This window comes from Perissodus microlepis, chromosome 12 (assembly GCF_051167445.1).
Source record: "Perissodus microlepis isolate ML-2025 ecotype Zambia chromosome 12, ASM5116744v1, whole genome shotgun sequence".
In the NCBI taxonomy this organism is placed as follows: Eukaryota; Metazoa; Chordata; class Actinopteri; order Cichliformes; family Cichlidae; genus Perissodus; species Perissodus microlepis.
Genome location: NC_140472.1, coordinates 31,885,365 through 31,905,940, shown reverse-complemented (window position 1 = coordinate 31,905,940; position 20,576 = coordinate 31,885,365). Strand labels below are relative to the sequence as shown.

Sequence of the window (20,576 nt, the reverse complement as noted above, 5' to 3'; positions counted from 1 at the left end):
AGTTATGCAGAAGAGCATCTCTGAATACACAACACAATGTGCTGCTTCCAGAACAGAAAACTGAGGCTATAATTAAAATGGTATTGACAAAACTGGGCAATGAAAGATTAAAAACAATGTTGCCTAGTCTGATAAGTCTTCATTTCTGCTGCAACATTCACATGGTTGGGTCAAAATTTGGTGTAAACAGCATGAAAGCATCGGGTATTGTCACTGACCATGTCCATCCCATTATGACCACAGTATACTTCTCTTCTGATGGCTGGGACAGGATATTCTCATCATGGATGTGCAGCTGACAAATGTGAAGCGATCATGTCAACATGGACAAAATTCTCTGAGGATTGTTTTCATCATCTTGTTAAATCTATGTCATGAAAAATGAAGATCGTTCTGAAGTCGAAAGCTGGTCCAACTAGCAAGGTATACTTAATAAAGTGGCTATTGAGTGTATATGTCATTGTTCTACTCAAATGCCCCTATCTTACGGAGTTTATACAAATAAAAAAGAGTTTATGTGAATTGTTTTTTTCAGCCCTTCACTAAAGAATTGTGTCATCAGATTAAAGTTACATTGCTGAGGATGAGATTATTTTCTGATTTTGACTTTAAGTACTTCACTAATACAGGAACAGGAATAAAGCTGACAAAAACCAAACTTCAATAAAGCATATGTTTTAGTTAATCCTTTATTAAAATAAAGTACAAAATAAAGTTAACAAAGATGGAGCATCTCTCTTTGTGAACCCAGTGGGGAAAAACCATAAAAACTTCATTTTATAATCACAGAAGCTTACATTCTCAAATCCAAACTTTTATCCTTATAAATAAACTTTTACTTGAATTTACCTGTAGTTACTCTCATTCACATAAAACTCACAGAGGAAACGGAACAAGCAACCTGTTAGTGTTATGGTCAAATCTGTTGACTGGGTTTAATTAACACGTTAAAAACAATCGATTTAAGACAAGTGGAAAAAAATATTAGTCCTAATAATTTTTCCCTTCACAGCTGGACAGTTTCACAAGCTTAAAGCATGACGACGTTTCTGTTTTTGTGCAGACGGAGACTTTCTCATACTGTAATAAATATGGAGAGCAGGACACACTGTATGTTTGTGCGTGAGCAGAGTAGGTATATGACTCTGTGTGTGTGTGTGTGTGTGTGTGTGTGCGCGTTAGGAGTAAAAGGTGAGGACGCTCTGGTGGTTTCCTCGCACCAGCAGCAGTGGTGGGAGGTCTTTGGACAGAGTTTCCAGCCAGCACATGTAGAGGGCGCTCGACACTGTGCCCTTTCTTGCCAAAGGCATGCTCCTAGCCACACACAGAGAGAGAAAGATTTAATTTTTATGATATTTATATATATCAAAATCAAACCCAGAGCAGCGTTAGAAAGAAGACTGCATGATCTTGTAATTATGAGTTATGAGCAGTTAATGTCATTAAAGGTTAAATTATTTTGACGTGTTAAGTTCAATGTGAGAAGTCTAATTTACTTTATATGTAACAGCTGTGATGAGTCACACTTTATGTCTCATTATTTTAACTCTTATTTTTTTAACTGCACTGAATTAACCGTGAACAGCTTATAAAATATTAACTATAAATTCTGGAGCGCAGAGCATTATGGATCATCCACTTTAATGCTTCTGAAGTTCCCTGAGTGTCATCAGTGTCTTAAGATTTCTTCAGTATCAAAGTTTAAGATATAGTCAAAATTTCAGACTCTCAACTTTAAATCTGCGGGATAGCTAACTGTTTTTTGGGTTCCAGTTTAGTTGGACAAGTTAACACAATCATATATAAAATGCCTTTTTTAATACTGTGATGGAACATGTTTCACAATCTGCTGCACACATTTCCAGGTGGTGCTGGAAGCCATGCATGCCCATGCGTCACACCAGCTTTGCTGCTGCTGATGTTTTATGCTTCGGCTCCGAAGCATAAAACATGGTTCCAGGACTTCTCCACACTGTTGTCGCTTTGTTACAGGTTGACTTGAACAGACAGAATGCTGCTTCAGAATTGGTGAAGTTTAACTTGTTGTTCTTGAGTTTGATAAATGGTTGTGGTGAATCCTCTGTATTTTCTTTCATTGGCGTCTTCTCTTTATGGTTGAACTTGGAACTTATGCCTTTCTCCTGGAGATTGTTCTTCTTTAACATCCCCCTGGTGCATTTGCTAAATGTCCAAAGCTTTTGTAAGTTCACTGGTGTTCTTTTTCATTGTTCTAAGAATTTAATTTGGCCTCTTATGGTTTTATTTCATTTTGCAGAAAGTGGTGTCCATACAAGCAGTGATTGGCTTGTCATGCATCATTTTGTCAATTAATGATTGTTTTGGTAGTGAGTATTCCAGGATCCAAAGACACTGTTGTGCACACTGGACACTGGACAAGTCACCACTTTAACATAGACAGCTGTATGCTCATATTGACACCCACGGTGTATTTAGAATCACCAGTTAACATGACACGCACGTCTTTGCAGTGTGGGAAGAAGCTGGAGTACCCAGAGGGAACCCACACAGGCACAGGGAGAAGATGCAAGCTCACACAGAAACACCTGATTCATGGAAATGAGCAGCCGGGTTAACCAGGTTTTTTAAATGCGAGTTTGTCTGTAAATTAAAACAAATGATGACACGATGATGACAAAGTTATTACGAAGTTCTTACATGACGATGAGTTTGGCAGTGCTGGAGTGTTCCTTCAGCAGCTCGTTCAGCCTGATCTGACGATTGGTCTGAAAGTAACACACAGTATATTTACATAAACCACTTGAACAGAGCACTGTGATTGGTCTGAGTGTGTCTGCAACATGAGGACAGACCTTGGCCTTGTAGAGCTCCAGTTCGTTGTCAGTGATCCTCCAGGGCTCCTGGGCCTTCAGCCTCTCAGCAGCCTCCTGCTCCATGTCGTCTTCCTTCAGCCTGTACGGCTCGATCAGCTCCTTAAAGGTCAGCTTACTGTAAAAACAAAACAAAACACATACATTAGGTTTTTAGAGTAGCGCTATCAGTTTCATCCTCCCCATATGATGCTTCATTCTAAAGAACATTTAAAAAAATATTTCAAAGCACTTAAACTTTTAATATTACAAACTTTCTACATGTTGACTTTCACAGTCATCAAGTAATCGATAAATTAAAAAAAAGAATTCATGAACAAATCATTCACCTTTTGACTTTGGCTTTCCAACACTTTGTAAGCAATTTACACACGTAACACAGATGCTAAAGACATTAAAAACACAATAGTGTTTAGTGTAAATCCATAGTGATCAAAGCTGCTGAGCTCAGGAAGTTTCAGAGGACTTACTTGTGTTTCTTGGGTTTGGTGTTGATGTCACCGAGGACGTTTATGTCAGAGAAGTCGATTCTGAACCTGCTGAGCAGCGTGGCCATCCTAACGTGACATAAAAACAAAAACACAATAATAAATGTATGTGGATATAAAGTCAAATTTGTAGTAAAGTAAAGTTTATTGCTTGGCATAGGTGGATAAGCAGCTGTTGACTCACGCTCGGCGGTCGTGGTCGATGCGGTTAATCTTTCCGCCGATGAACACGCGGATCCTGCAGTCGCCCCACTTACTCCTGTTGGTCAGCAAGTAGGGGATCAGCAGAGTCAGGCCTGCAAACCAACCAGAGATTATACAGGTCATTAAAAAACCCAAACTGAACAAAAATCTGTTTTCCAGTATAGATCAGGGAACCACAGATTTGAATGTTTTTTAAGTCTATTAATTTTTCACCTTACTTTTTTACGACAGTGACACGTATGAATCAAAAATCACAACCAACAGTTAGCTATGTTTAAACTTTTTGACAGAGTCATGGGACCCAAAGTCAGTTCACCAGATATGTTTTTATTTTCATATAACAATGCGAACATTAACCTCCATCATCAAAGAGCCACCACACATCAATGGTTCCTTTGCCCTGTTTCTTCTTAAACTGCTGACTGCTCTCCAACAGACGCTGGTCGGTCAGGCTCAGAGGAGACTTGGTCTCTGGTAGGCGACGTCACATGGAAGAGCACAAGACAAGGTAAAGTCAAAGAAACACAAAAGCTCCTGAGTCGTATCACCAGGGTTCAGATCAGTACAGTATAGTAAAACAGAGCCTTAGCTGTTCAAATAATTAATTTTTTATATACTTTTGCTGCTAGAAAAATGCTAGAAACATAAATCAATGGAATATTTCACAAGCTTAGCCGTGAGACTGTGCAGGGATTGTGCCAAATGTTTTTTGGGCGAGAAGTCAGTCAATTTCAATCATTGCTGATTTTAAATAATTTCCATAGCATAGCACATGGCTAGAAAAGAAAAAGAGATAAATTTAATTTCTTCCTTTTTGTTCACCGCTAACGATGAGCTGCCTTTTAAAAGTACTGAAGCAGGAGTTGAAGTAGATTAAAATGGAAATACTCGAATAAAATATAAGAACAACAAGTCCTGTGACAGTGAGAGTTGTATAAAAAGTAAACATTAGAGCAATAGGCTAAGCTGAGGTATAATTTTAATTCTTCCTCACTGTTTACCTCTCGTGATGAGCGGGCTGCTCTGGTTGCTGGTGGTTTTTGAAGGACAGGAGTCAGAATCTGAGTCTTTAGCCGGAATGACAGAAATCAACACATCCTTAGTGATGACTGGAGGCTTCTCATGGGATGATAGCAGTTCGTCTGCAGGGGTACAAGCACAGTATAAACAGAAGGTAGACAAAGTGATGGATATAAAGAAAAAGACAGACATACCTTGTCCCTGGATGTGAGAAATATCCAGTCCTTCCTGCAGCCGCAGGATTACCACACCAAACAGAAGGTCGAAGGCATCACTGGAATTAAAAATAAATAAATAAATGAAACGCTATACAAAAATGACTCCAAGTGTGATGCAGAACCTCAGCTACAAAACTGCATCAAAGACAAAGATTAGTCCACTTTTTTAACCTTAACTTTTAACATTACAATCTGATAGAGAGAGCCTACATGGCGTTAACGTCATTTTAACACGATTAATGATAACAGCACTACAAAAAACAGTATGATTGTAAAATTGGTTGTTGGTAGCTCTTTAAAAAGACGCATTAGCCCTTACTGTATAGTGTTGATGTAATTCTCCACATCTCTCATGTTTCCATCACTCCAGTTGTTCTTGAAACCCATGACCAGTGTGTTGGGTTTCAGACGACCTAAACCAACAGCCTAGCATGGGGAGGAAACACATATTTGTAAATGGTGACTTTAATATAAGATGAAGGGTGCAAAAAGAAGGCTTCTTCTGTACCTGCAGGAGTAACTGAGCTCCGTGCCTCAAGTTGTCTGAAAAAACAGGAGCATAAAAAGCCTTGATGCGTTTTTTGTTGAGGTAGCGCTGACAGCGGGCATAATCCTGATATAGCTCCCTAAAGTTCGACCGACGGGACACCTGGAGCAGGAGTGGGAGGAGATGAAGCACAAAATGTTTCAGCCATGTGAAAGAAAGCGTAACATGCAGACCTAACAGACGACATTTGGTACGTACAGTTCTGACGTGACCGGAGACCATGAGGCTGACGTTCTTGGTGAAAGAATTCACCAACTGAAGCAGAGCGGGACGAGCGTTTGGATAACCCGCCAACACCAAACACTGCGGCCTGTCAATATACATTTTATACAGAAGGTCAAGTTTAGGTAGTTTTAAAACAAGAAGTCAGGTTATTTTGGTTTAAATAATTACTTTTAAAATTGGATTAAATTTTGATAATTTAAATTCAGTTAGAGTCAAGTTTCCACTGTTACTACTGAATGCCTCTGTGTTGGTAACGAGTGCCGAGAATTAACCTTGTAACATCTACCAGGTCAGCATGTCTAGAGTTAAAGGTAGGGTTTGGTTTTTGTTTCAGTCACTTTTAGTCCATGAGTTCAGCTCCACTCAAAGCTTCATGCTGACCTGAAGTTTTTAACGTGGTCCTCGACTCCGGTGAGGTTCAGGCAGTGAGTCAGAGCCTGGTTGTAGATCAGAGCCTGAGTGGATGAACCCCAGTTCACATCTAGAGGAAACAGCAGTTTGAATTTGAGTAGATTGGTCAGCTCATGGAGTTCAATTGTCCACAATATAATAATGATAGTCTCATCATCATGGTCATTATCATTAATTGCAGCATATAAAAGATGAATTCGTAATAAGATAAAGCAAGATAAACATTAAAGAAAGTAAAAGTGCATAATACAGTATATGCAATATTAATATGTTAATACAGTAAGTATTGTTGCAGGTCGTGCAGGTGGGACTAATGTTAACTGCTTTGCATTATATGTTTTAAATAATACATCACAGTTTATTAAGTGATTATATTTAGTTTGTTTTCCATGAGCTACTTGAATTCCTCAGATAGCTCGTAAGAGCCAAGATGCAGAACCTATACAGAGTCAAAACTGAGTTAGGCCAGAAAACTTTCAGATATAAGATTATGATTATTATTCTGTTCATTGCACCGTTTAAATTAACACACAGAGCTCTTTTAAAATGTTGGGAGAAATCAAACATATTGATTAAAAAGCCAAAAAATTCCTACTGGAGCAAAAGTTTAAAGTAGTTAAACATGGAAACGCTCAAGTAAAGAATGGTATCAGTACCATGCATTTTTTATTTATTTGTATTTATTTATTTATTATTTTTTGCTGCAGTTGCTCTATTTTTATTTAATTCCCCAGTGACTGGAGGATGACACCAGTGCATTCATTCTCGCAAGAAGTTGGACATCCAGAGAATGGGAGGTGTTGAGTATTTAGATGTTCTTTGGTGACGCCCAGCATTTAGTAGCCATTGAAGAAACGGCCACTAAATGGTGCCGCGTGAAATCAGCTGGAAGTACCTGACCCAGAGCTTCATATTGGCGAGCAGGTCGTTGTTAGAAGTTTGGAAAGGATAAAATGTGGTGCCATTGTCTTCTTACCAGGTTTCTTGTAACTGACGTAGATGTAGAGCGCGAGGACAATGAGCAGCGTAACGAGGGCCGCCCACCAGTTAATGACAAACATCACCACGCAGCACAGGATTGCCCCCGCAAGGGATACCCACATGTTGTAGTATATGAAACTGGGGCGCCACCCTGTAGTGGAGGGGTGAGAGTAGATCAGATGTTAACAGGCCAAACAGAGGGATTTCTTTTGATGTTTTTAATAGAAATTATGTTTAGTTCAGTGAAAAAACAACAACAAAGGACTTTTTGTACTATAAACATCATTCACCAATTTGTATACTAGCTAAAATGCCATTAAGAGATGAGTCAAGACAAGGAAGATTGAGAAAACTTTCAGAAATACTAGCATAACACTATGGTAATTTTCATATAATCTATAATCTAGTCATAATTCCTTTACAGTTCCACAGATTACCTGGAGAGCTGGCCAGGGAGGCATGGAAAACTGAGAAGTTGATGAGAGCATACGAGGCCAGAAAGAAGTTGGAGATGATTGGAGCAATGATGTTCAACTCCGCTAGTGGACAAAAGACAGGTTTAACATTTTTTTGTAGATATTTTTATTCTTTATGTTTCTTATGCAGGAGCTGAAGGTTTACTTAAACAGCTTACCAATCAGGATGAAGGCAAGACCAATGCAGAAGGTCAGAACGTAACCACGGAGCGGCTCATTGTTCCTGCCATAACCCTTTGCAAACACACTAAGTCCAGGATAGATGTTGTCCTTACAGAGAGCCTGGAATAAATACAGCTTTTATTAACTTTGAAATCACTCAGTTTAATAAATATAGAAGTAATGTTGGCAGGTTCGTCAAGCAACTTTGAAACAATCAGGAGCAGGCAGATGAGGAAATAAGTCAGAAAACAGCTGAAACAGAAGTAAATTGGAGCTTTATGGTTCTGACCTGAAAGACTTTGGGTGCACTGACGAGCGAGGCCAGAGCTGACGACAGAGTGGCTGAGAAAATCCCCGCGGTGATCAGAGGACCGAAGGCCGACACCAGACTCATAACCTGCACGACATAGGAGCATCTTTTAAAGTCACACTGACCAATAAACATCTACAGTATATAAAAAGTCACATGATTCAGGTATTTTGAGAGATAGATTATATACATTGGTCAATGTTAGTGGAGTTTTAAAGTCTCCGATTTTATTGTAGATAATTGATGGTGTGCAGTGTGACCTTCATTTCTTCTATTTTCAATAATTCATTAATTATTATTATTATAATAATAATTCACTCAATATTCCACCTGTGTGACTGTGTTTCTTCTGTTTATGTCACTTGTGTGCCATTTCCACAGAGGTGTTTTCTGTAAATTTGCTTCTAAGTTAACTCTGTTCAGTATTGAGGTTTCTGTCAGACGATTTAAATATCTGTTATTATGTTCTGTCATTATTTGACAGCACAACACATACAGTACTCAAGCTTAATCTAAACTAAAATGAAGCACAAATTGAAGCATTTTAAAGATATTTCCATTGACAGTTTTTTGTGAGTTTTTGCCACAAGCCACAATGTTACTGTCGCTGCACTTGTGCTGCCTTACACAGCCCCAGCATTGCCGCTACATCTGCGATAACACTGAAACGCAAGTACAGTACCGTCACACTTCCTAAATTTATGCAACAAACTGCGATCTCAGTACTAGTTCTGTTTACATTCTTGTACAACCTGATATTCGAGAGTGAATATTGCTTTTTCTACTCTGATAATATTGGTATGTCTGGGACAGAGGTTCTGACAGATGTGCACGGCAAAGTGACACAACTGTCCCCCTCTGAATTTTAGTTACATTTATATAAAATCAAACATATCTGAAAAATCTTCCCACCATTTTAGCACAAATATTATAGTTCATGAAAGCACGCATACCTGCATAATACAATGTTTTCCAAGTTATAGGCTGCAGAAATATTTTTGTCTGTCATAGCTGACCCCTCACAGAAGATCTCAGAATCAGTGGATGCTTGTTTTGCATTTTGTTACTTTGTTGCCTTTAACTCGTGAAAGTTTTCTTTTGGCGCATGATGTCATAACACTTTTACTTACATTACTAAAGTTTTAATTAACTACTGTCACACATATGTTCAGTTGAGCACCCCTAACCGATTGATACTTTAGTGCCCTCCGCCCTTCTGCTGCAAGAAAAATATACCAAATATGGTATATTTGAAACATTATATTGAAAATCTGAATACCAATGTTGTGTTTAAATTTCACACCCATTGTATTCAGATATGACTTTATTAGAAATTTTATTTAATACAGTTGAAATAATGCTTAGAAGATGGTCTGGTATCAAAAGTTAGCTAAAAACGGCTGAAAACAGCTTGTTCTTACACGGTCGGGTAGGAGGTTCTGAACATTTTTTGTGTGTTTTTGGTGAAAATCACAATCCACATGAACATTTCTGCACATGAGAAAGCAACGCTGAGATTTTAAAAGTGTATTCTGAAGCAGGACTGACTCAACTCACTGGGACGAGGTGCATCATTATGAAGCAGTGGCGCAGATATTTGGTGCAAAAACATCACCCATTCAACTGAGTTTGTTCCTAAAGGAGCCGATTGTATAAATCATCTCAAGAGATAATATTTTCATATCTGATGGAAGTGAAGGAGGGAGGACAGCTCTACACAGACACCTACGAACAATGTATGATGTCCAAGACCAAACCCATTAAAAAACATCACCAGAAAATTCAGATTTCTTTGGAACTAAGATGTTTATTAACCCTTATAACAAAATCCACAATTTTTTTTGCTATATCATGTTGTGTGTGATATATTTTTATTATATATTTTTTGTATTGCAATTGATACCTTGGGTGTTCTTGGCAACTTTTTGTTAACAACAATGTTAATTTTAGACAAAAAAAAGAGTTTTGTCCATAACTTTTAGAAATTATGGCAAGTATTGATCATGTTGATGAGACAGAGGTCTCAGAAACTCATGTAGCAAATATGATTCAAAGGCATTATCGGGTTAAAGACGATCAGATTCATTCAGATCTGCTTTTCTTCTTCAACAACAGTAATAATGAAACTCGAGCAGCTGCTTCGGTCTGTAGTGCTGCAACATGTCAGCGCTATCAGTGTCAGTGAGCTCTGTGTGTGCATGTGTATGTGTGTGTGTGTAGGTGGATGTTTTCAATGCTCTCATTCAGCACTGAGCCACGAGAACCTTGTGACTCAAAACAACAGTCGCTATTATTTCTGCTGCACTTTGCACTTTGTTTGAGAACAGCTTCATCTCTCTCTCTCTCTCTCTTGTTCACACACACACACACAGAGACACACACACTCCAGCCATCTACATTACATGCACATACAGTGAAAGAGGGTCAGAGCAGCAGTCTTGCTCATTCACACGCGTGTTAAGTACCACTTTTTTAAGTATGACTTATATAAACGAGTTATAATAACAGCAGAAATGTGCACCCAGTGCCTGTGCAGACTGTCAAACATATACATAGACAGTTTACTGACATTTAATTTAATCCATAAAATGAAAATATCTTTGATTAGATTGTTGCACGTCTCAAAAAGTCCTCTGAGATACAGTTTGGTCCACATAAAACGCATACAGAGATTTCAGGTGTCTTGCCATATATGCCATCATATTGCTCAGTCAAGAAAATGAATACATTTATCATAGTTTGTTGAATTTGGATTGTTGCTTTATGCTACAGAGAGATTTGGTTCCACAGACGTTGGACTGTGGTGATATTTGTTTTTTAATTTTAATTATTGTTTTTTTGTCTCCTGGTGTTTCCTGGTCTGTATGCTCATCTTTACTGTGTGTAGTGTCAGTCTTGTCCTGCTGAGTGTATAGTTAGTTTTTATTGTGTCTTTTTTGGCTTCATTTCTTTCAGTCTTCACTTGTCTTGACTACTTTCACCTGTGTGTCTGTGTCTTCGTCTTTATCAGTGTTACTTCGAGCAGTACCCACTGCTCACACAATTTATGTGTAAAAACGCTGTCAGTCTGATTAAACAGCTGTTTTTGTGGAGGTGTGTGGACGACAGGAAATGGGACAGTTTTGCATCCTGACACAGCACTGACGCCAGTGTGTAGGCTTCCACTGGAAACAATAGAAGTGGGTGATTCAATTCACGTCAAGCTGCCTGTGTGCGAACGACTTTATGTAATACAACTTCCTAGGATTGCCTGGAATTTTTGACTGAAGTAAACAATAAATATCTCTTAATGTGTCTTAATATCAGCTGAAAGCATCAATTTCCATACCGTGGTGGCATCCTGGTCACCTCACCCAACTTGCTGCGAACACACATTTTCCTCATCGTTTCTTTTGATGCTCTCCTTTTCTTACTTCGCTTTCCCTGCAGACCCTAACCAGTCATGGCACATTGCTCCCCCTCGCTGAGTCTGTTTCTGCTGGAGGACTCTTCCTGTTAAAAGTGAGTTCTTCCTTCCAACTGTTGCCATGTGCAGCTCATAGAGGTCATTTGTATCTTGGTGTTTTCTCTTTTGTAGGTTCTTTATTATATATATATATAAAAAAAACTTTTGTTGTGAGTTGGCGCTATGCAAAATAAAACTGAACTAAATTTTTAAATGTAAATTTAAAGCAGTTCTATTCTGGCTTGGGTATACTTTAGACATTACTTACTTTACTAATGTTTTCTGCTTTACTTACTACAGTTTAACGGTATTTGTTTATGTGTACTCATCTGTGAAGTTCTCCTTTTAATCCAGTTTATCCAGTATTATATTATTTAATCTCTTTTTATTTTATTTCTTACATTGTAGTGTAATTGTAGTCTACTGAAACTTTATTTTACGTTCTGTGTTTTTACAATTCGTTTTGCTCCGGCCTATAAACAGCTTGTCAGTGATCTGACTGACCTGCATGAAAAGGTGCTATACAAATTAAGCTTGACTTTTTTCTCTGCTTGTATCCCGACGCATCTTTCTGCCGGGGTGAAATCATCGGTACCCTAGTTGAGCATAAAGTACTTTTAATATTTCATAGCAGCAGGAAGAAACGGACCAATTTCAGCCCCTGACCTTTAGCAGCGTCACCAAGCAATCATCTGATTAGCATTAAAGCAAAGAGCCCAAACATCCAGTTGAGTCAAAATAAACTGCCTTTAGCCACAAGAGGAAGAAGGGATGCTGCACCAGGTGGTGCTCCAGACCCTCATTTACTTGAACTTAATCTTAAGATCCTTCCCAGTGGTGTGCGCACACTTGATCCATAAAAGATGCTCATCATAAAAATAAATAAATAAATAACTTAAATAGTCTCACATGTGCAGCTGGGAGCCAAAAAATCTACTTACACAGATGGTAACAGCTTTGATATTTACTCACAGATAATAGCGCATGAATGAGGGTTTAGTCATTAATGGCCGTGAACCAAAAGAGAAACAAAATATATTTTCCTCTCTCCCTCCTAGAAGCACAATTTTGTCTTTTATTAATGCAACTTCTTTCTAATTTAACCCACTGTTTGTGGAACATGACATCCTGTTTATAATTCAAGCACCTTGCATCTTGCACTTAATTGATTAGATCTCATAATTCCTATCACAGTGGTCATAAAGTAAACGTGCAGTATCCCCACATCAAAGCAGGGTTTTATAAATAACTTATTTTACACAGTTTTATGCCAAAGTTATACTCAAACTCAAAACTGGTCATTGTCACAATTATGATATGAATTATGAATTGTGATATGTTCGCCATAATCTTTGGAACAATCAACACGGTAAGTACCAAGAAAACAGGTAGTGTTAAGATCATCTGCTTCAGTGTTACCTGGAAGTCATTCATCAAGCCAAATGGACAGCCTCCCTCCTTACAGATGGAAAAATCATAGCCGAGCGTGCAGGCAGCATCGGTGCAGTTCACTGTGGGGCTCACTGTGTCATTGTGGTCACCAGTTGCATCTCTCACAATACAGGAGCCTGCAGGAGGCACAACCAGATGTAGATCAGTAATCGGTAAAGTGACATGTATACAAAGCTTTTACTTCTAAACCTACCTATCTATCTATCTATCTATCTATCTATCTATCTATCTATCTATCTATCTATCTATCTATCTATCTATCTATCTATCTATCTATCTATCTATCTATCTATCTATCTATCTATCTATCTATCTCAGGTTCACAACTGTTAAAGTGTATCTACCTGCAGAAATGGCGACAGCGACATAGGTAAGCCCTGTAATGAGGATTGCCAACAGAGTGCCTTTAGGGATTGCAGACTGAGGATCCTAAAGAGAGAATGGGATACATTTTTAATTTATTGGAAAGGATGAATTATGTTATACATCTCAAACATCAGGTGCATGAAGTATGAGCATTAAAAACAACAACAACAACTAAACTCAAAAATGATAAACTAGTAAAAAAGATTCTATGTAAAAAAAAAAAACTTTGGAAGGTGAGTTTTCTTTTCTCACAAGTCTCTGTGTGATCAGGTTACTGTGTAACCAAAAAGCAATACTGTCACAACATATGACCAAAATGACCAAAATCATCACTTGAATTTATATAAATGTACAAAGATGAAAAACCCACGGTTAGGTCTCCGGAGATGTTGGCTCCAGCCAGAATTCCAGTAGCTGCGGGGAAGAAAATGGCAAATACGGAGAAAAACGTCTCCCCATCTCTGAATTCTGGACCAAAGTTTTCAAAAAGGATGGCCGCTGCAAGAGAAAAGAACCAAGAGAGAAGAATAAGTAAGATAGATTATCAACACGAATCCTAACACTGAATTTAGAGGATGCTAATCCCCGTGTGAAGAAATGACAAGAATGCAGACTGACTGCGGTATCCGAAAAATCCTTTAGGCTCTTTGCTTTCTGATGGCATGAAGGATCCAAAGAAGAAGTTAACAATGGCTGCCAGCAGAATCACCAGGAGGACAATCTGAGCCTGATGGACAGTAGAAGAAAACACATGAGTAAGAAAGAAGAGAGATTTGCTCCAGTTTCTCAGTTAAAATCACCCTGTTACAAACATGTATGTTGGTTGATGTGTTTGAATTTGGGGAGCTGGCCTACAGATGAGATGGCTTACTAATACCAGGATTTTATAAATTTAGGTGACGCCAGCAATTAACTAACTGTGCCTTGAAGTGAATAAATTGCATCCAGTAATCAGGCCTGTCAGATGTTTGATTAATCCAGGATCTCTGGACATGAACCGTCTATATAAGAGATGAGTGTATCTTTCAGGTATGAAATATTATAAAAATCTCAAACTATCTCAAACTTCTTTTTAATGGCCAGTAGGCATCACCTTTGGCTCTGAGGAGGAAACCAGTTATAAAGACTTCTGTGGGATGATTTCCCTCAGCTTCCTTGACTTATGCACTCAGTAACACTTTCCCGGTGAGTTTATTTCAAGTCATATTAAATACAACATGCTGATATTTACTTTTTGAATTGTTATCTCCATTAGTGTCATGAGGGATGATTGAGCAGAGTATGCTTTGTCTGTGCAGAGACTCAAATCACCAATGTATACAGAGGTAGGTAGAGGCAGAGGTGGAGGGATCGATCCAGATATCAATTGTATCAGTACTTTATATCCTCTAAATGAAGTACATGCTTAATTCTGGTGCTAGAAAGACATCATGAGATTGCAATGTCTTGGTTACATGTTTATGAGTGCAAGATTTCATTTGAATTGTTTCAGTTTTTGTAGATATAGGTCAGTATGGACCGGTGGGTGGGGTTTTTAATACTTTAGCCATGCCACTAACGCACCAAAAATTGTTCTTTTTTGATTTATATTTAGTTTGATTGCAGATTTGCATTCAGAAATGAACACATACACTGGCAGACCTTTTCTTAAAAGCTCCAAATCCCAAAGTTAACTCAGCAGCTTTGACGAGAAATACATAATCAACATTTTTAAGGACACAAAGGATTTATGCCCTTTTATTGAAATCTCACTGAAGCCTTTGGTTTTGGCGTTTTTTTCTGGGACATTGTTGTAATTATACCTTGGCTTCCCACTCCATCCCAGCTACAGAGATTCCCAACAACAAGATGATGGTCAAAGTCCCAACGATACGAATGTCATTGAGCTCATCAGTCATCAAGGCATCAACGTCCTGCAACCAATTAACAGGTTAATTCGATATTAGAATCTTTCGCATATCACAGAGAGATTTCCGTAAGTACACCAGAGCATTTCTTACATTGAGCAACTCAACGACTGTCTCTGCAAAGCCTACGACATACATGGCCACAGCTACGGCATTGGCGAAGGCAAAGATAAGACCGATGGAGCCTCCAAATTCAGGCCCCAGACTTCTGGAGATCAGATAGTATGCTCCTCCTGGATGGCATGAAATTCAGATGTTAAGTGATATAAATTATTGCTGCTGTCATACATTTTGAGCAGTTTCTAGTCCATTTGTAGGTTTAGTTTTGAAATTCTAGACGTTAAAGACCTTTTGTAAAAGTAAAATGTCTTATATGGGTCTCACCTCCTCGTACAAAGCCGTTGGTCGCTATAGCAGATGTAGACAGACCGGTGATGGTGGTGACCACAGTGGCCATCAAGATGATACCAATGGTCAGTCCTGTTTTACAAAAACATGAAAAATATGTGAAGTTACAGGCAAATGAGCAAAAATCAGCAGTTGTCAATAAAATAACACGATAATGTTATCCAAGTTCAAATCAGTACAGTTGAAAACAAAATATAAAACATGCATATGGGCCAAATGGGCTTCCTCGCAGGTTATTTATTTATTTATTTTTAGATTCAGTTCATCATCACAGGTAAGATTAAATAAAATTCTAAGAAAAAACTCTATTACAATACGCTAACTAGCTAGAGCTAGTGCCTGCTATATTTGTACACGAGCTTATGTGGTCAATAAGCAGTCTGCAAAACATGGAGGAGCTATTTTTAATGACTTATCAGTAGAAATGAACAGTAATACATAATGTAATTCCTAGCTGGTTCTACTGTACCTTTATGCACAACTTAAAGACAGTATGCATTCCATTTAGGTGTTTTACTGTGTGGGTGGAGGACTGTTTAATACTTTTATCTCTACTTAAATTAAAAGAGACCTTTTCTGCTTATTTCAGACTCCGTGATTTTATGCTTAGACATTACTAGAGTAGCTTGAACAAAATCAGACCTTAAAAACAGCCTCCCTCCTTACGCATGCATGAATAGCATGAATCAGTTCAAAACAATCCTCATTTATCTTGGTTCAGCCTCTCAGTTCATCTTCTTTCTGCAAACAAGCTGTTTAATATTCTGATGGCTCGCAAAGCAACGTTTGTTTGCATGTAAGCCTGTCATATGAGCACTGGGTGATGAAGGGTGTGACACATTTCCCTGAGTCACTAATTGTTTGTACCCACCAATTCCAGCCTGTCCCACAATCCAGGACATTCTGATGAAGAGCATCACACCCCAGATATTCAGCATGCAGCGGATCTGCAACACACAAACAGAAGTCAGTTAAAACGTAAAGACAGACAACAGGTGTAGGTTGCTGGGGGGATTCCCATGATGCATTGAGTATTTCTTCTTCAGTCACCTTTCTCATTCACTCTGTGCTAATCGACCTCTCTGCACTCAATCACACTCATTATTAACCTGTCTCTCTTCCACAGCATGTCTTTATCCCGTCTTCCTTCTCTCACCCCAACCGGTCGCAGCAGATGGCCCCGCCCCTCCCTGAGCTTGGTCCCGCTGGAGGTTTCTTCCTGTTAAAAGGGAGTTTTTCCTTCCCACTGTTGCCAAAGTGCTTGCTCATAGGGGGTCATATGATTGTTGGGTTTTTCTTTGTATGTATTATTGTAGGGTCTACCTTACAATATAAAGCGCCAATTCAATAAAACTGAATTGAATTGAATTAAACCTTACAGCTGCCAAAAAGAAAGCCAAAATACCTGAGAAAAGGACGATGCTATATTTATGTCGTACATCATTTGCTTTTGGGTAGAGTTTACTGTCTTCCTTCCTGCACCAACCTTAATAACAAGCTTTTCATGTGCAATATGACAGACAAGCTTCTATACTTCTATACAGCGCATTCTCATTGATGCAGTAATATTTGGATGAGAGGCAGCACATTTCCACCCCTGATCACCACTGTGTAGACTCTATGCAGAACCAGTTTCTGCAATATTTTAGCTTAGCTTACTGTAGCTTTAGAGAGAAGAAGTGAGTGTCTCATTGTCTGTAGGGATCTTTGAAGTTTGTTTACATTTCCTAAATCTAGAATTATTCTCAAATGATCCAACCTGACAGGAATATAACCACAGAAAATACATTTTATACCTTAATATGATGAGATTATGTATTTGATTGTCTAATTATGGGACACTAAAGGGTTTCATTCTTGCCCGCTATGTGGGAAGAAAGTTGACTGCTTACAGTTTTGTTTAAGTAGTTCAACACATTTAAATACCACAAGAAGAAGCAGAGTGCACCTTGTGCTTTCATTCATGACATGAACACTAACCAGGACACCTTTAACCCAACCAAATTTGACAGTTCCTCCTTTGGCCTCCTTCGCTGCCAGTGCTGCCGCTTCCTCAGCTGCCGATGGTTCTTCTCCATTGGCCAGACCATCCTCAAAGGGCTCCTGATGGGAAAAAAAATCCAGACAAGTCAGGAAAACAGAAACTTGAACAGAGCTGAAGCCTAACAATCAACAGGATAATTACAATCACTTAAAAGTTGAGAACTTGCGACTCTTGAGTTCTGATTAGACAGTCAGTGGTCTTAGTTTTGTGAGAGAGAAGTTTTTTAGTCAAATGATAAATATATATATGTTTTAAATGTTTTATGTAATGGTAATCCTAACAGAAAATCTGAAACTCTGGGTAGAAGTTAAATAAGTTGATTGACTGGTCAATAGTATACAGGAAAAAATAAAAGCAATAAAAGCAATGAATAAATGTGGTCTTATCTTATTTATTTCAATATATATTTGATTTAAAACATTTTACTATTTAATTATCTACTTATTAAGTGGATTCAAATTGAAATATGACATCTGAAAATGTAAAACTGTTTAGTTAACTAAACTTACCTGGGTTGGAAACTTACATCTTTGGTTTAAAGGTGGCGTTTCACCACAATAAGGATAAAGATAGTGTGTTAATAAGTTTTCTGTGGCTTTGTTATATAATAAGTGAAATCATTTCATGTGCAGTATAACTCATTTTCCATGACCTCCACAGGAGCAAAGCAGTTAGTTAGCCACAGCCTCGCTCAAGCAAACAAACTGATGTCCGTGTATGTGTATGCTGGTGATTCTGTGAGATGGCTAACTATCTGTGTATGTGCACATACAAGGAACGATTCCACTAAACACACTAAAGTGCCTCCAGTTTGGCACCTTCATCAGGTTTGATTTTGAGTCCAGTCATAAAGGCAGTTTATAGGCTTAACCACAGAAATTAGAACCAGTGAAATTTATGATTTTTGACGCATAAAATCAAGAAAAACACATTTCATTTCTATGACAAATCAAACGAAAAATGTGAGTGAATCAGAGGCAAAGAGGACTTGATGATAAATAACACATATCACTTCATATGGCCTTCACTGTCACTGGATCCCAATCCACTGCCAGACTGGGAGAATTTGGAGAGATGTGTCAGACTATCCAATTCCATCACCAAAACAATAACTTTGGATGTACTTTAGTGAACTTGTTCAACAAGAAGCACAACTGGAAGTAGGGCGACACCTTTACGAGATGCCTGATTTTCGTGTTTTTTCACTGTTTAAATGAAGGCACGCCTAAAGGTCCTGGTGGTGCTTTGCCCAGTTGGTGTTCTGGCTCACTGTTATTGTACAATGGTGGTCTGTTACCTTGAACTGTATGTAAGGAGTGGGAGCGCGGCTGGGGGTGCCTGCAGGGTCATGAGAAGCGGTATTGTGTAGAGGGAAGAGCGAAGGGAATCTTTTCTGTTTACTGGAAAATGAACTGACTTGTGTCAAGTGAACAGGGAAGTGCGTAGTGACGTGTTAGTTCTGTTTTTAAATCTGGGAAATAACCTTTCAACTCTCCGCGTCTAAACTGCCTTTTAAAGTTGACGATTTTACCATAACGTGACTCTTTCTTTACTCTTGCCTTCGTTGTGTTTGATGTGAAACTTGAGATCAACTATTTTAATAACAAATTTAATAGCATCATTTAATAACAAAGCCAATAAAAACATGTTTTTGTTACCTTATCGAGTTCGTCGTGTAGCTCCGACAGCGACGGTCTGGTCAACTTCTCCCCAAATGGCGCGGCTGTCTGCCGATAGAAGTCAATGTTAGGCACGGCGTCTATAGTGTTGTGTCCGAAGGTCCTCATGTAGTAGGTGTTGGAGTGGGAGTCAGAGATGTGAGTGTGTCCCGTGCCAGTTGAATGGAGGCTGACTGAGTCGCTTTTTGCCGTGTCCGGCTCATGGGAGACATCAGGTGGGAGTCCAATGTCCATCGCGCCCGAATCCATGAAGCCCACCACCCTGAACCGGCCTTTGGACTCCTCGGGAGGTCTGGATCCATCAGTGGATGCCGGAGCAGAAGGGGCAGCCGGACCGGGCGCTGCAGATGATGCCTCCATCACCACATCCACTTGAAAGCGGCTCTGCGCGGAGTCGTCGCTCCTCAACGACGGTTTCTGACCCGACATTTCTGTCAGTGATGCACCGAGAGACAAACGGTTAGCGGGAAAAAGCACCTGCTCCAAAACTACAGGGAAGCTGCCACATTTAATTCCAAACACGGATAAACTGAAATACAGTCATTTACTATTCCGCTGTACTTTGGAAACCTCTAATCACTGGATGCGCCAGGACGCACGACAAGCGTCTCTGAAAGTGCTCATAACATGCGTAAAGGACACGAAGTCGTTCTCACTCCCTCTGTCTCTCCCTCAGATGGTGACTCAGACGATTTATTGTTATCTCTGGCTTTGTCTCCTCCTCTCTCTGGACTCTGGAGACAGCCCAGCATGCCAGGAACACGGAGAACAATGAGGAGGAGGCAAGAGTAGAAAGGATGGATGGGTGTCCATTACGCACCAAACTCCGGCACGCGCTCCAGCGCGTTTCAGTCAAGAGGAAGAGACTAACACGACGCTTAGACAAAGGGTAGAGCAACAGAGTTCCTCCTCATAAAGTTTGTAAAGCATATGAGCATGTTTAGTTTTCATTGGCAGTCTTGCGCAGGGAAGCAAAACCACTGTTTTGGAGCCAGTTCATCCAGTAGGTGCAAAGTAAACTGTAAAATCATTATAAACACAAACACAATGACTTTAATTTACTATTCTGTTACATCAAGGCTCACTGCCGTAAATAATATATGTAAAAGACACCAACTCCCTCTTTACCACCCCCTCTCGCTCCGCTGCATGTGAGTGTGTGTTGGCATTAAACAATGACATTTGTAATCACTGCTGGTGACACACTGAGACATTCACACAGAGGCCTAGATACGCACGAAGCGAGGCAGCAGCAGCAGCATTAGCATGGGGAACAACAGCTGCTTTCTCTGTCGAAGCTCTTGATGCTGAAACCGAACACCGAACAATAAAAACAAAGAGTGACGGAAACCAGTTAAATCAACCTGACCATCTAATCTTTATT

At 39.2% G+C, this 20,576-nt stretch overlaps 1 protein-coding gene across 1 annotated transcript; it reads right to left on the bottom strand.

Moving 5' to 3' along the window:
• Window positions 1-671: 671 nt before the first annotated feature.
• On the bottom strand, window positions 672-19,933 carry slc12a2l (solute carrier family 12 member 2-like). The gene is made up of 26 exons (XM_084946830.1): window positions 19,172-19,933; window positions 17,450-17,572; window positions 16,341-16,416; window positions 15,446-15,541; window positions 15,155-15,294; window positions 14,957-15,067; window positions 13,773-13,881; window positions 13,525-13,652; window positions 13,133-13,217; window positions 12,756-12,904; window positions 7,871-7,978; window positions 7,578-7,701; window positions 7,381-7,482; window positions 6,939-7,094; window positions 5,933-6,032; window positions 5,525-5,636; window positions 5,288-5,428; window positions 5,099-5,205; window positions 4,756-4,835; window positions 4,543-4,683; window positions 3,899-4,012; window positions 3,522-3,633; window positions 3,320-3,406; window positions 2,832-2,967; window positions 2,677-2,744; window positions 672-1,314 (listed from the first exon to the last, which is right to left on the bottom strand). The coding sequence occupies exons 1-26, from the start codon at window positions 19,619-19,621 to the stop codon at window positions 1,179-1,181; spliced, it is 3,291 nt and encodes a 1,096-aa protein (XP_084802956.1). The 5' UTR covers window positions 19,622-19,933; the 3' UTR covers window positions 672-1,178.
• Between the last annotated feature and the right edge of the window lie 643 nt (window positions 19,934-20,576).